Source organism: Pituophis catenifer, unplaced genomic scaffold, assembly GCF_029215685.1.
Source record: "Pituophis catenifer annectens isolate HBS135680 unplaced genomic scaffold, rPitCat1.0.hap2 SCAF_6, whole genome shotgun sequence".
Classification (NCBI taxonomy): domain Eukaryota; kingdom Metazoa; phylum Chordata; class Lepidosauria; order Squamata; family Colubridae; genus Pituophis; species Pituophis catenifer.
Genome location: NW_027256886.1, coordinates 58,323,779 through 58,339,587, shown reverse-complemented (window position 1 = coordinate 58,339,587; position 15,809 = coordinate 58,323,779). Strand labels below are relative to the sequence as shown.

The window sequence follows — 15,809 nt, the reverse complement described above, 5'->3', positions numbered from 1 at the left end:
TAATACAATCACTTTATAAAGAAAGCAATATTTGGGGCTTAGGCTTTCTTGACAAAGAGGTTTACCATCTGTGAAAAGCCATTTAGGATGCAACAAACCAAACTTACTCTTGCCTAAAAATAAGGCCATCTGTTTTTCAAGGCACTCAGGGCCAACTGTTGATGATTCATCTTCGTATTTTAAAGGGATAGGTATACTGGGGTCTGCTGCAGGAAGATCACTTTCCTTCTTGATGCTACTATCAACCGACTTTAAGCCCTATTTGTTAAAGAAAAAAGCTTTTCAATACTGTACCAACACGTACACATTAAAAAACAGTTAAATAGCACACTTCTCAGTTATGTAACTTACTTCAAGAACATAGCTGAGTACTAGTCTGCATCGTTCTTCAGTGTCATGGCAAACAGGAAAGGCACAGCTAGGCTTTATAGAAAAGACAAAAGAAGTTTTCATGAAACTAGTGGAATTCAGCTTATATTATCACTGAAAACCAACAAAGAAGCCATTCTTATAAAGAATATAAGCTTAAGATGAAATCAAAAGAACAATTGACTGCAGGATTTACTTTTCAATGTTTTTTATATACACAATTAAAGGAGAGGTTTAATATGGACAGAAAGTCACCAGACATAGGTCAGAATTAGAATTATATACAAATGAAAATCATGTGATTTCTAATATGTATAAATAACTGTTGAGATTTGAAATGGAACCTTTTTTCATCAATTATTGAAAACATTCCAGGAAGGCCTACAGGACCATCTACTTTATGTAGAATCTGTCTGTCCAATATCTATGGGTTGAGATATCATGTTATAAAGTCTTCCTTCCAAGATATTAGGAAATCCTGTATTCATAAGTAGAGCTTCTTGGTTGTATGGTAGTTCTCCTGCTCTGGAATACCTCGCCCCCCCCCCGAAGTAATGATGATCCCTTCCCTGTTGTCACTCCAGAAGTTTATGAATATAATACTTTTTCCAATGATCCTTTGCAGTAAGGAATAGTCTCTCATCAAAGACAACCAGAGGCAGCGGTGGTAATATACACAATCAAATGATATTGTTGGAGTTTGGGGGATTGTTTGAGAGTGTGCGGATATAATCCATATTATAGATAGGGGACATACATGCAAATTTTTAAAAAAATATGAATAAACACATAAGTTTGGAATTAAGAAAGGAGAAAAAAAAGTGGTAGGATTCATCTAACGTACGTTTAAAAGATTCTAACAAGCCAAAACAGTTGATAGGGTTAGGATTAGAAAAAAATATGAAGTTATTTACTTGAAATAAATTATTTGGATATCTATTTTTGAAAGGCACGCATTTCCCCTGAAGGCCCAACGGAGGTAATCTTCAACTGAAAACTCCTCTTCTCATATTACCGTACTTTTTGGAGTATAAGACACACTTTCCCCACCCACCCCCCTAAAAGAGGGTGGAAACGTTAATGGGTCTTATACACCGAATACAGCCATTTTTGGCCTCCCAAAACTCCGCCCTGCGCATCCTGTTTTCACGAAAAATAGGCATGTTTTTTGCAAAAACGGGATGCGCAGAGGGTTTGGGAGGCCCACAGAGTGCTCCTGGGGGCTGGGGAGGGCAAAAACGCGATGCGTTGGGGGGGTTGGTAAGTCAAAAAACAGGGGCGTTTTTTTCCTCCCCAGCCACGAGGAGCACTCTGCAGGCCTCCCAAACACTCTGTGCATCCTGTTTTTGTGAAAAATGGGCCCGTTTTTGGCTTACCAACCCCTTCCCCGTGTCACGTTTTTGCCCTCCCCAGCCCACAGGGGCACTCTGCAAGCCTTTCAAACTCTCTGCACATCCTGTTTTTGTGGAAAATGGGCCCATTTTTCACAAAAACAGGACGCGCAGAGAGTTTGAAAGGCCTGCGGAGTGCCCCTGTGGGCCGGGGAGGGCAAAAACTTTTTTTCTTTTTTACCTCTTCGAAATCTTAGTGCATCTTCTACTCCGAAAAATATGGTAATTACCTTGACAGAAAGGAATCCCACATATTTAAATTTAGACCATAAAATATAATCCCAATGTTAACTGAAGTGGCATTTCAAATTCAGTAGATAAACTTACACGTATTTGATGAGTAGACTTGTATTTTTCAGGTACTGACAATTCTCCAACAGATTTAATTATAGCAACGGCTTTGCTGTCATCTGGAAAATCTGAGCTGGTGCTATACAATCCATTTTCATCACTATCAGGCATTTCTTCTTCTTCTTCACTATAACTTTCATCAGAGTTGCCATTTAAAGGAAATTCGCTGCTTTCTTCTTTTTTTGGCTCATCTAATTGGAACAGTTCTGAGAGCATGTAATTTGCTGAAGCAATAATCTTATTTGAAATAAAGACAGAAATAAGAATTCAAAGGGTCTCCCAGCACTATATTTTTTTTTACAAATATCTTAAAAATGGATTTAAAGGTAAAATTGTAGTTAAAATATGCTTATTTTAAATAGTAGAATAGGATGTACTCATTAACTTCACTTATAACATTAAACATTATTTTGGCAGTATATGGATAAGTTTTCAACCCAAATTTTCCTAGTATGGACATGGTTCCAATATTTTAACTGTTATAATTGAAAAGGCAAATTGCGTTAACTTAAACTGTGCTTTATACATGGCTCAGGGCCAGGTTATCTTTGAGACCGCCTTCTACCACATAGCTCCCAGCGATCAGTAAGATCCCACAGAGTTGGTCTCCTCCGGATCCCATCAGCTAAACAATTCCGGCTGGCGGGCAGACAAGGCGGGGGAGGGCCTTCTCTGTGGCTGCCCCAGCTCTCTGGAACCAGTTACCTCCTGAGGTCCAGACCACCCCCACCCTATTGGCCTTCCGAAAAGTGGTGAAGATCTGGTTTTTCCGGCAGGCCTGGGGCCATTGATCTCGCTTTGCGATCTTGTGAGATCCGACCATGAATGGTGTGAATGGGTTTTAATGTTTTAATTTTTAAATGTTTTTATAATGTTTTTTTTAAAAAATGCATTGTAAGCCGCCCTGAGTCTCTGGAGAAAGGCGGCATATAAATTGAAATAATAATAATAATAATAATAATAATAATAATAATAATAATAATAATAATAATAATATTAAAATAAGCCAGGTTCAAATACAAGTCAGATACAATGAATTCCAGATATTTTAAACCACATGAAGAGAATGTATACAGCCAAAGTTCATTAAGTGTCTTAGCATTATGTGCAATCTAGAATTCATTGAAATTGCATAAACATGAAGAGTCTTCCATTGTAATTGGAGATCAAATATATATTTAATTTTAACCAGTCTACAATACATAAAATGTTTTCACTAGGTGATACAGAAACAAGAGTATACAGATTTAATTCTTACCTGAGGATGCCTGCCCTTGTCCAATAATTTTACGCAGTTAAGGAGTAAAGTTCTAATAGTACCATAATATTTCCGGTTTTGTGTTTTTTTCAACATCATATTGCATGCAACTCTAAGCAAAAGTAAGGGAACAGAAAAGAAACGAAAGTTTTCACATTTCAAATATCTACTGAAATTTTATTTTAAATGTGTATCAGAAAAAAATGCTAGTAAATATTTTAATGACAAGAAAATGCTGATGTCATTGAAGACAATCTTTTCTTACATGCTTTAAATTAATTCTAAATTTCACACGTGTACTGTTTTGAATGTTATCTTTGTAGTACTTCAACATAAATTTTAAACACATAACACACATAAGTTTTAAACACATAACACATATCCCCCCCATACACAAACACTTTTGTCTTAGAAGGCAACTGATAAAAATCCTATAAAGATTAGATAATTCACTCTCTGACGAACAGTTTGCCAGGGCTGGCTTTAGTTCTAATGGACCCACAGCTGCTCCCTTCGGCTAAAGCAAGCTAAATGAAGTTGCCATCATGCTTCCTTTGCTATCAAAAGAGAAAATAATGAAACTGAAACCCACCCTCCCACAAGACATTGTGTATCCTTGTGGTACTAGCCAGCATGAGATATAAAATAATTTTTTTCAGATCAACTTCTTCAAGTACCTAGATGATTACAAAATTAAAATAAAATCCAACAGTGCATTTTCTAATTTTCTTGTACAAAAATTAGCATTTTTACTAATATTAGTATTTCAAAACTGGAATCAAATACTGCAATAAACCATTTAATAAACCATTCAACATACTTATTGGGTAGGATAGGTTGCTATACAGACAGTATGTTATCATTATAAGGATATAACAATTTGGTCAAAAAAAGTATTATTTTCCTTGCATTCTTGCCTCCTACAATATAAAACCAAATAACAGACTCATTTAATTACTTTTTAGAAAGTTAAGTGCTGCATCAAAACAAGTACCTAAAGATTTAACATTTTACATAGCCCCTAGGATTAACATTTTACTTTTGGTAAAGGTTTTGAGTGTACATATGTAAAAGAAGGGTCACCCAACCCTTCTTTTATATATTCTTGAATCCCCATGATATATAGAAAAACTTACTTGTAGAGAAGAATTGCTACCGGCATTGTGAAAGGGTTTTGGTATTTATCTTCTGTTTCTTCACACAGGGTAGTGAGATCATACAACTTCACTATATCACTTCCACTTGCTGAAAGGAAAAATGTTTTCCATCAGTTTGTCTGATAAAATTAGAAGTCCAAAGAATAAAAAGCCAGAATTGTTGGTAATTCTATAGTATTTTAGAATATAAAGCTAATGACTAAGGTTTGCTCTGCTTTCAGTTTATCTAACTATTACTATGGCTCAAGTTCTTCCAACCAACATAGAAAACTGAAAAATTTGAAACTTTTTCCTTGTTAGTTACGTGCATGATGTACATGAAAATATTAGACGTATGACCCGTGGTGGCACAATGGTTAGAATGTAGTATTGCAGGCTAATTCTGATGACTGCCAGGAGTTCGAATCTCAGCAGGCTCAAGGCCTTCCATCCTTCTGAGATCAATAAAATGAGGACCTAGCTTGTTGGGCACTGTGAAACACTGTGAAGAGATATATAAGTCTTTAATGCTATTGCTATTACTCCCTTTCCCTGGAAGCCTTAAAGCTCACAAGATCACAGTAGTGGTAAACACAAACTTAATAGCACAAAATACTATCTCCTTATGTTGGTGTAAATCAGGGGTGCTTAAATCCAACCCGCGGGGCCAGCCTGGAAATATCAAAGGACCGGCCTGCAGTGCCTCTGGCAGCTATGTGCGTCCCCCCACCCCCACCCCATGCCTCTTTTTCACCCTCCATGGCCTCCTGCAGCACTCTGCCAGCTGAAAAACAGGCTGAAAGCAGCCCAAAAACAGGGTCGAAAACGGGCCTGAAAATAGCTGGCAGAGTGCTGCAGGAAGCCATGGAGGGTGAAATGAGCGCAGGGGGGGGCGCACACAACCCCCCCACACCCCATTTTGGCCGGCAAGATGCTGCAGGAGGCATCCATCCCGCCCACCCACCCCTGCCAGCCCGCAGAGAACTACAATGCTGATCCGGCCCGCAAAGAAATCCAGTTTGATACCCCTGGTGTAAATGAAGAGAGACATTCTATGCGTTGTCAGTGTAGCCAATGATTAGAAACTTTTGGGAAAGAAATTGCTATTTCGCTAGCTTCTTCATTTTCTAAGAACTATGAGCCTTCTGTACCGTATTTCATTCCAAGTTACAGCCACATTGCAAATCGCCCTTTCAAAAACAAAATTTAAAAAACCCTATTGGTCAGGGGGAAGTTTACCTTTAAACAGCCAGTATGTATGTCCTTCTTTTGTACAATTTGATTTCAGAAAAGATAAAATATTTTGAGCAATATCTTTTATTACTTTAGTAGAGAAATTGGAATTCTCCAAATTGGGTATATCTTCTGTCTTAATCATTTCATATTTCTGCAACAAAAATGGAAGAATTTTTAGAACTGAAAAAAAAAAATATCTGTTGCAAAAGTTTCATGATACAGGTAGTCCTCGTTTAGCAACTGTTTGAAATTATGGTGGATGCCCCCAAAGCTACTTACACCTTGGTCCTGAAGTTACGGCCCTGCAGTGCCTCTGCAGTAGTTTGTCCTTACAACCAACCAGAGGGATGCTGCAGTTCTTCCCCTAAAGACTGTGGAGACTTTGAGGGGTGGGTGTGGAATTGGGAGTCTCAGGAGTTGGAGGAGACCTTGGGAGGCCCGGGATAGGCAAGGTTCTCCACCAAAGCACTCCATACTCCATTTAACGACCTGTGGGTTTGTTTAATGGCTGCATCAGGAAGAGCAGGGGGTGGGGGTTATTAAGCAACACTGTCTAGCTTAACAGCTGTCAATCATAATGGGCAGGCTCCACTAGGATCGTAAATTGAGGACTCCCTGTAAAGCTAAAAAGCTTGCCCAACTTTTTGTGATATGTTCTATACATAACATAGAACTCACAGTTATTAACATGTATAAATGTAAGTTCTTGTGTACTGCTGAAAGTACAGAACTGCTTACAAATAAAATGTGCTTACAAAGACATTCACAATGAAGTCTCAGACGGGTTGCTATCTATTTGCTATAGCAACCTTACTTGAATGGATACCATTCATTTTCTTCAACTAATGTGTCCTTCAGTAATCAGCTAAGCTAGCTAGGAACTTCTAAAGTTATATCAGAACATATATATATAGGGGATACCACATTGGATAAAATCATAGCAAAGGTATACTTTAAGCCTCCGACTTATTCTTTTGCTGATTGAGATTGAGAAAGCAATCAGAATATTTTTAAGGAAAATTTACCTGAACAATTCCATTGACATGAAAACACATAACAAGTTCTGGAACATTGCAGATCAAGTTGTCCAACCAATAATCAATTCCTGTTAGCACATTAATTGGCTTATTGTTATCCCTTCAAGTAAAAATATTGCAATGTTATTTCAATAAAATAGTTAGGATTCATTAAAAATACAAATAGAAGTGTTGATTCGAAATTAAATACTAAGTTAATACAATATAAACCTGTAAATATTAGCTATCAGGACTAATAGGAAAATGGAAACATTTGCAGTAGATATGAAATCAACAGTGGTTTTGAATAATGACCATTTTTGTAATTTTAGTTCTGTTATGTAGGGGAAACTTTTCAATTTAAGAAGCAACTTTAAGGTTGTCCTTTAAAACCAAGTAATCAGAAGATTGTAAAAATTAAATAATTGCAAGTGAAGTACAGAGACCAAAAATGGGAAATATACAGAATACAACCGAGGATATAAGAGAGTTTGACCTATCAATATTTTACATATTTTAAATCCTTCATATTTAATATATTAACAATATTGAACAGGTACTTTTCTTTGCCAAATAGGCAAAACATACCATAGATTAGACTTTTTGAAGGCTCCTCATCCATTGGAACTACTTAAGCTTAGTTCATATTGAATAAGGAATTCATTTTTGAAGTGACTTTTTAGCAACAATAAGTAAAAAACGACAGTAGCATTTTTCAACAGGGAGCTATCTAATTTAATTCACTTAATTCACCTGAGACGCAAGCTGACAGCAGGGTATCTTCCTCCTCCAAATATAGGCATATTTGAACCTACCAACATGTGAATATCTTCAAATGTCCATAAGATGTTCCTAACGAAGTCATTTTTAAGACCCTTTAAATTTGAAGAACATGCCATGTATAAACATTTATTCTCTTTATTATAAAAGAAAACGTAGCATAGCTTTGCAGACTTAAAAGAAAGCAAGGTGCACAAACAGCAAATAAACCATAATACATGGTAGCTATTCTAGACTTTCACAATAAAAAATCAAGATTGCAGGTGCCACAAAACAATTGATAAAAACGATTTTTCCCCCTCAGCTGCACTGTAAATCAAACTGAGCAAGGGGTTTTCCTCGGGTCAAATTCCACATAAAATCATACCTGACTGCTTTCCCCGTCACTGAACAAAGTAGTTAGGTTTTGTTCTTTGGGGGCTGAGGCCACATGCCCCACTACATATGAGGATTCAAGAGGCACACTTCCCTGTGAAAAGCACAAGGGCATAAGTGATTCTACTGTTGAAATGATATAAACTCTGCTTTTAATAAAGTACCAATTTTGCACATTGGATAACCTATCTGTGAAGGCTTTTTTCACTGAGTATACATATTTTGGTTCTTTTTGACCAATACTTTTGAACAGTCCATCATGAAAATTGTTTACAAACAACTCCTTGTTAAGTCTTTGCAATTTCTTTGCTCATATAATCAGTCTTATCCAGAAAATATGATTCTACCTACTTCTGCATACAATTCAAGCAAGATTATTTACACGCTAGTCTTCAACATGTACTTAACAGGTACTGAAATGTTTTGCAATAATAAAATTATAAATGTTCCCAATGGATGACAAAATGTTTGCTTGCATTTATATTATAAATAGTCTTCAGTTTTATTCACTGTATTTCATTCTCAGAATTTCTGAGCCCAATCATGGAAAAACAAACCCTGATTTCTCCTTTAAGACTAGCTCTCATTTTCAGAACAAGTACTACATTTGCGGAGAGAAATGACTTTGCTTTCCTGGTTCTAGTAATCTTATTCTATGCTACATTGATCAGACCCCACCTGAAGTATTATATATCCTGTTTAAGAACCAGACTTGGAAGCATCATAAATTAAAAAGGGGGTCATCATTAGCAGTTAAATCCTAGGAAGAGAGAGATTATATGAAATCTCAGAATCTCAGGAAAAATATACTACAAATCAGAGCAGTTCTGACAATTACTTAGGGAGGTAAGGGACTCTTCATTGAATATGTTGAAGTTGAACTTGGCCAGTTATCCAATTTTGTATTTTATTTCTGGATTCCTCCACTAGGAGGCGATCCCTTCCAACTTTGAGTCTATGACTTCCTATGTCTGTCTTTCTCTATTCTATGACCTTGATACAAAAGGAATTTTCTCAAATGCAGGTAGTTGTCAGGTTAAGATGGCAATTTGGATGGGATTGCCATTGCTAAGAAATGCAGCATAAGGTGAGCACATCATTTAAGAGTTGTAATCTAAGATGCATGGGTTGCTAAATAGAAGCAGCACAGTAGTGGGTTTCAAATTCCGCTGCTACCGGTTCGCTCGTGGACATGTGTGTGCTTCACGCGCAATGCTTTTGCGCATGTGCAGAGACATCCAGGTGGGTGGGCGGAGCCTCCTGCCGCCATCGCTACTGGTTCGCCCAATCCAGGGCGAACCAGTAGCAACCCACTACTGAAGCAGCAGGAGTTCCAGATTAGGAGCACAAGAGTGCTGCAGAGGATTGGGGGAAGTTTGGGATAGACCAAAACACAGATTTCTCCTTTTTTGGATACTTGGGAATCTGGAACATTTTACACCAGAATTTCTGTAAAGGTGGACCATAAAGAGATGGGGAAATTTATGAAACAAATTCAAGAACATATGAAGAACAGGAATATACTTGAAGAGCGCCTTATATCATCAGCAAAAGTAATGATTACGTAGCAGAGGTTTGGCACTTTTTTTCTAACAACATACGAAGATTGAATTACAGATTTTCCTTATTAACAGGATTACCTGAAGCAAAGTAATAACAATTAAAGCTGGCCTGACATAAATAAGGACATGGGATATTATATAGGCTTTAAGTAATCTATTTTTTGAAGTTTCTTCTCCATTCTCCATTCAGAGCTTAAAACAGGGAATAAAACCATAACAAACCAGAAAAGAGCGTAATTTAAGTATTTTTCTCAAACAAACTTTTTTACTTTCTATATGAATAGGAAGCTCATAAATATTCATGTTACTTGTAGCACTTTATAATCTCTTCTGAAACGCAATCAAAGCAAATAAAAAAGCCAATTAATCTAATTTATATTGGACTTATACTTAAGTTCATGTACATAAATGACTTGGAGATCCTGAACACTCTCCACACCATGCTATCTAGTGAGCTCTTGCACACTCATTTGTAAGATGTATTTTGCTTCCATCTACTTATAAAAAAGGGCAGGAAGCAGCAATTTCTCCCTGTTATTCAACAGTCACCAGACTAGACATTGGCAATGGGGGCTATAAGAAACAACTGCTACTGTCAAGATAGAAAGGACACAATATTTACCTGATTAGAAGTACTTGCATCTTCAGAAAGGGAGGAAGGCATTTCAAAAGGAGCTGGCCAAGAAACCCTGCTAGGTTCATCTGTTTCATCTTCTGTTGTCTCTTCTTGATTTTGTTCTTTGGAACCAGGAACAGGTTGAGCAGCTTCATCACCATTGATACTGACAAGAAAGAAACTGAAAATGTTAATTAAACCATTTTCACAAAACATTACATTTTAATATTGTTATTTTTAATAACATCCTAATAATTACAACATGAACACACAAGAACTTTTTGTAATGTATTTTTTATCACATACCATAGCATGGTTTCAACAGAAGAGAATATAAATATTACATTTTTCAATCAGGCACTTTTGTTTTTATTTACATAAAACTAAAGTTCTCAAGATGGTTTCTATATTCCAAGCAACTGCAACATAATAGATTTATCATTTTTAAATGGGAGTCTACCATACTTAAAAACCTAGCCTTAGTTTTACAATGCTGTATTTCTTTCCAAGGATAATCCTTAAATCTATAAAAGTCTTTGCAGTTTAACACAATGCCCAGCTACCAGGGACCACATGCAGAAAGGATAATGGAAAATGGGTGTACTAGATAAGGGATGAGTAAATAGTATGTGAATATATGTTGTCCGTGTTTTGTCTTGGTGCATTTTGATGTGACATACATTGTATGCTGTCTTTTTGTGGAAATTATTCTATTTGCCATTTTCTGAGAGCATCTATTTACTTTCCCCGAAACACTATTTTGGCATAATTTGTATAGGTCAAATATCTATAATTTGGGATTCAGCCTTGTCTCTGCTTTGGACCCAGTTTCCTGAAGAAGTTACCTGTCCCTGGGTCTCATCATTTTGCTTTTTATAATTAGATATTAGACCTGAAGAATCATATATTTTCCCAGGCATGGAATTTGCTGCCATTCAACCATATGGATTCACCATTACAAAAGCATAAACTTATGAGCCTATCTTTGTAACAATATGCAGACTGTTAAGACAGTCCATTAATTAAATTTCATTAGATACTTTAGAAAAATATTAAATAGAAATCATTCATTTTTGGTACTACATCTGAATTCAAAGTGCTACATGTTTGTGGAAACTTTAATATTTCCTTGTCTAGCTACCGGCAGCTGCAGCTCTCCAAAGGAGAACCTTTTGGAATGACATTCCATGAGAAATGAGGGACTATAAAATCAGGAGGGAAAATCACCTTGTATGCGCTCTTTTTTTTTCAATCAATGTTCAGAAACAAGAGAGATATAATGTTGCCTAAGCTTTGAAATGACAAGTTTTACTTAGGATGTAGATTCAATGTAGGTTAAACACAAAGGAACAATGTTAACAAAATTACAAAAAAACCAATACCAAAAGGTACCTGTAATATAAAAATTTGGAAAGTATAGCTTTGTGGTACCAATGTTCTTTGCTCTTCTTTTTTCGTTGCCACTTCTGATCTATTAATCTCTGATAGAATTCTTTCAACCATGTCCAATCTCCAGTCTAAATGAAAAACAAAAATGTATTCAAAAAGGTAAATAGCAATTACCTTATTAATTTAATTAATAAGGTAATTAACTAATTAATTAATTAGTTTAAAGATTTCCTTGAGTTAAACATAGTTCTGGGTTCTACATTGACAGATGCAGTTTTCTTGACAATAGTATATAAATACATAGAGCCTAGTATTCAGAAAGCACACCTATTTCTGAAATACAGGTAACTCCTCGATTTACAACAGTTCACTTAGTGACTGTTTGAAGTTACAATGGCACTGAAAAAAGTGACTTATGACCATTTTTCACACTTACAACCATTGCAGCATTCCCATGGTCACGTGATCAAAATTCAGAGGCTTGAAAACTGATTCATTTATGATAGTTGCAGTGTCCTGGGGTTTTCCAACAAATAAAATCAATGGGGAAGTCATATTCATTTAATAACCGTATTGCTAATTTAACTACAGTTATTCACTTAAGTATGGCAAGAAAGATCATAAAATGGAGCAGAATTCACTTAACAAATGTCTCACTTAGCAACAGAAATTATGGGCTCAATTTTGGTAATAAGTCAAGGACTACCTGTAAAAGATTAAAAATGAGTAGTTTTCCACCTCCGACACCTTTTTTACTTTTTTTTTTTTTTTACTTTTTTGCTTTAGTTTACAGTCCTGAAATTTGCATCTGTTAAGAGATATATTCATTTGGTGTTAAGGAGTGGCTCATTGAAATGTATGTACCCTTAGCCTACAAATAACATCTTTAATTACTGAATTTTTTGGAGTATAAGATGCACCGGAGTATAAGATGCAGCTTAGTTTCTGGGGAGGAAAATAGGGGGGGGGGGAAATCTGCCAGGTATTCATCTGGCTAGCGTCCTTAGTCTGGTCAGCTTCAGCACATTAGTTTGCTGGTTTTGAGCATTGGGGAGAAGCTCAGAAGATCACTTCACTCGCTAGCGTCTCGTTGGGGCTGAAAAAAAGCTACATTTGGGATATAAGACACACCCAAATTTTCAACCTCTTTTAGGGGGGAAAAGTGTGTCTTATACTTCAAAAAATACAGTATACATTAGAAAGACTGGCCAATATGAGTCTTAGGAGGTAAAGCCTAATTTATTGTTCAAAATTAGATAATGTGATTTATTTAGTAATCATCTATTTTAGTGTTTTTCCTACTTTTTCTAATAATAGTGTCTCCAGCTGTGACGTAATATATTATGATAACAACACACATTATATACAACAACTTGAGCCTTTGAATTCTTTCAACTGCTTCATCAGACAAAATTCTAAAAAAAATGAAGATGCATGCCTTTCATCAAAATGTATTGGTAGATGTTGCACAGAATTAAACTAGAATTGGTTACCATAATCCTAGAATTCTCTGAGGACCACAAATTGTTTCACTGTCCCAACTCTCCTGGAAAGAATTATAAGTGTTTCTGATAATATCATTGAAGGATAAATAGCAACACTGTAAACTAAATAAAATATTATAAAATATATTGTGATCACCTGCGATGATCTCATAAAGAGTTCTTGAATATCTAAATCGTCCAACAGAAGCGTTCTCCCAATTCGATGTACTGCCATGCTGACATGCGATTTGCTGTAAGGTATCTTAAGGAGTTTTTTAATATTCTGCAGAATAACAGAGAATAAGAATAAGAAAATATAGTGTTTTTAAGGAATTAGGCAGATCGACAACTCAGAACTTTCCACACAGATAAACTTGAGAGGAATCATAAAAGACAAAGGACAAAGTGTTAGAGCATAATTATTGACATTTGTGAACACCATCAGAATTTTGAAAGCCTTTTTGGTGAAATTTGAAAATAGTTCAGATATTCAGCAAAATCTCTGTGAATTATGATTAAGGAAGCCGCTTTACGGTTTGGTGTAACATTGAATTAGCATCCCACATTTTCTATAAACTTGAAATCGTAAATCAGAAATGTTGGTTTCAAAAGCGTTCAACAACTATGTTTTATACTAAACATAAGTTAGGAGAATGTTGTCCAAATTACCGTAACAAATTGTAGATATTTCTCTAATCCTAGCATTGCTGTAACTAAAAACTGAAATATTAAGCAGAGGGAAAGTGAAAAGCTGTAAACCATGGTTTATCTAAATATTATCCAGTCAAATATTATAACTTGCAAAAATTCCTATGTGGAAGTAGGAATAAGCTGGAAGTTTGGACAGAAAAGTATTTTGGTTTTTGGTTTTGTTTGTAATAGTCCTGATTAATAGTACAGCAGGGGTGGTCACTGAGGTCCAGAACTTTGTTTTTGAAATGTTAATTCCAGCCCTTCATGTGGCTTGATCTCAATGACTTACATCCCTGTCCCACTCTAAAATATACAACTAGTGGCACTGTGGCCAGGAGGCAATATTTCTCCATCATAGCATCTATCTGTGAGAGCTATGAAGCAACCTGCTCTTAGAGGTGAGTCTTGCCTGTCTTCTAGAAGTTGGTCAAGACTGAACTCTACAAAATTTTAGATCATCCTCTTCTCTATAGTACCTTATCTCCCCATTCAAAACAAAACATATATCAAAGGTCCGTGAACTATTGAATGTAGCAGAAGAAATTCCAAACTCTGAATGGGAAATTAATAAATTGCCCCATTTTAATTCACGAAAGTTTGATTGGACCTAAGTCACTTCTCTGAATGGAAAGGTACTGTCACAGATTTTTTTTAATGTAAACACAGGTTAGTGGGCTCCAAACTCCAGGAAAGCCAAATCCACCTAGCCTCTAGGCAACACACCAACATACACTCACAGTTCACTATACACTTTTCTCCTAGTCTACTACAGCTTCTGCTACTCCACTACTACTTCTCTTTTGAGCCCTATTTATGGAGAACAATAATAGTAAATTTGCCTTAGGTTGCTTCAAGGCTCTTTTAGTTCCCCAAATAAACACAAAGCACCTTCTCTCTCACACCCACTACAACTCCAACATCACAACATTCTGCTGCCTATCTGCTCAGCTTTTACATTGCTAGGCTGGCTAGAGAGAGCTCTTAAAGTGACATGGGTCCTGGCATTTTGCAGGCAGCCTGTTCTTTCACATTCCTTTGGAATGCAACGCATCACATTTGAATTAGATTTTGCCAATTATCCTATTAAAAGACAACCCTATTCTTCTAAAATATGACTAAATATTAAAAACTATAAGCATTTAATGCTAATAAATAGTAACAGTAATTGTTATTTAGTGTGCACTTATGACTAAAATCAGTATTGATACTGTATATCAATATAATATGAATCAAAATTGACAATAAACACTAAAATAACAATACAAATATATAACATGGAATATAAATGTAATAAATATATAAATGCAATATAAACAAAATTATTTATCATGAAACTCTCCCCCTTTAAAGTAGTAAGATCAATTAAATAGTCTAGCAAGTTTGGATTATATGTTAAATTATGTTACTTAAGAATATACATACCTCAGAATCAGATACAACATCCACATCATTTCCAACTGAGTCGATAAAATCATATGCCATGCCAAAACTATTTTAAATAAAGATATGAAATTAATCAAGTATTGCATTTATTTTTCAAAATGAATGTACTAACTTTTTATTATTTCAGTTTTCTACCCCATCTTTTCACCTCCAAGGCATTCAAAGCAGATAACAGATTTTTTAAAATTGAAACCTACTTAAAAACTGATGTTTAAATCACCATAATCTAATTCAAAAAGCCTGGCTAAAAAGGGAATTATCCTTTTCTAAAACCAAAAAAGAAAGAAGAACTGCCGAAGGATTGCATTCCATAGTATTTAATCAATGCATAGCTTTCAAATGTAATCCAAATTATATATCTAAAAATTATAAATCATTTAAATAACAGGAGATTAGACCATTGCTTTTTTCTGACCTCTTGGCAGAAAAGATGTGTAGGGAGATGCTAAGAAACCCATCATTACCACTCATTCAGTTGTAAGCAAGAAAAAAGAGAACCACAACCTACCATCTCTATTATTGCTATTTGTAAACCACTTAGAGGGGGCTGTAAAGCACTGTGAAGTGGTATATAAGTCTAAGTGCTATTGCTATTGATTTTTAGAGGAAGAGATCTTGATCCTTTTCTTGAGAAAAATACTTTTTAAAATTCAGTATTTATTGCCATTATTTTTCCTCAGAAAAAAACCAAAAATGTACAGGTACTCATC

General features: G+C 35.6%; 1 protein-coding gene across 1 annotated transcript in view; it reads right to left on the bottom strand.

The window, feature by feature from the left end:
- The window catches only part of EDRF1 (erythroid differentiation regulatory factor 1), a 33,121-nt gene that overhangs the window by 13,340 nt on the left and 3,972 nt on the right, over positions 1-15,809 (bottom strand). Inside the window, exons 3-15 of the mRNA XM_070945068.1 lie at positions 15,079-15,145; positions 13,121-13,246; positions 11,483-11,607; positions 10,097-10,256; positions 7,905-8,006; positions 7,511-7,632; positions 6,767-6,878; positions 5,745-5,892; positions 4,506-4,614; positions 3,370-3,481; positions 2,088-2,348; positions 352-423; positions 108-258 (exon numbers count right to left, since the gene is read on the bottom strand). Of these exons, the coding sequence (XP_070801169.1) occupies positions 108-258; positions 352-423; positions 2,088-2,348; positions 3,370-3,481; positions 4,506-4,614; positions 5,745-5,892; positions 6,767-6,878; positions 7,511-7,632; positions 7,905-8,006; positions 10,097-10,256; positions 11,483-11,607; positions 13,121-13,246; positions 15,079-15,145 (1,667 nt within the window). The remainder of the gene's footprint in view (positions 1-107; positions 259-351; positions 424-2,087; positions 2,349-3,369; positions 3,482-4,505; positions 4,615-5,744; positions 5,893-6,766; positions 6,879-7,510; positions 7,633-7,904; positions 8,007-10,096; positions 10,257-11,482; positions 11,608-13,120; positions 13,247-15,078; positions 15,146-15,809) is intronic.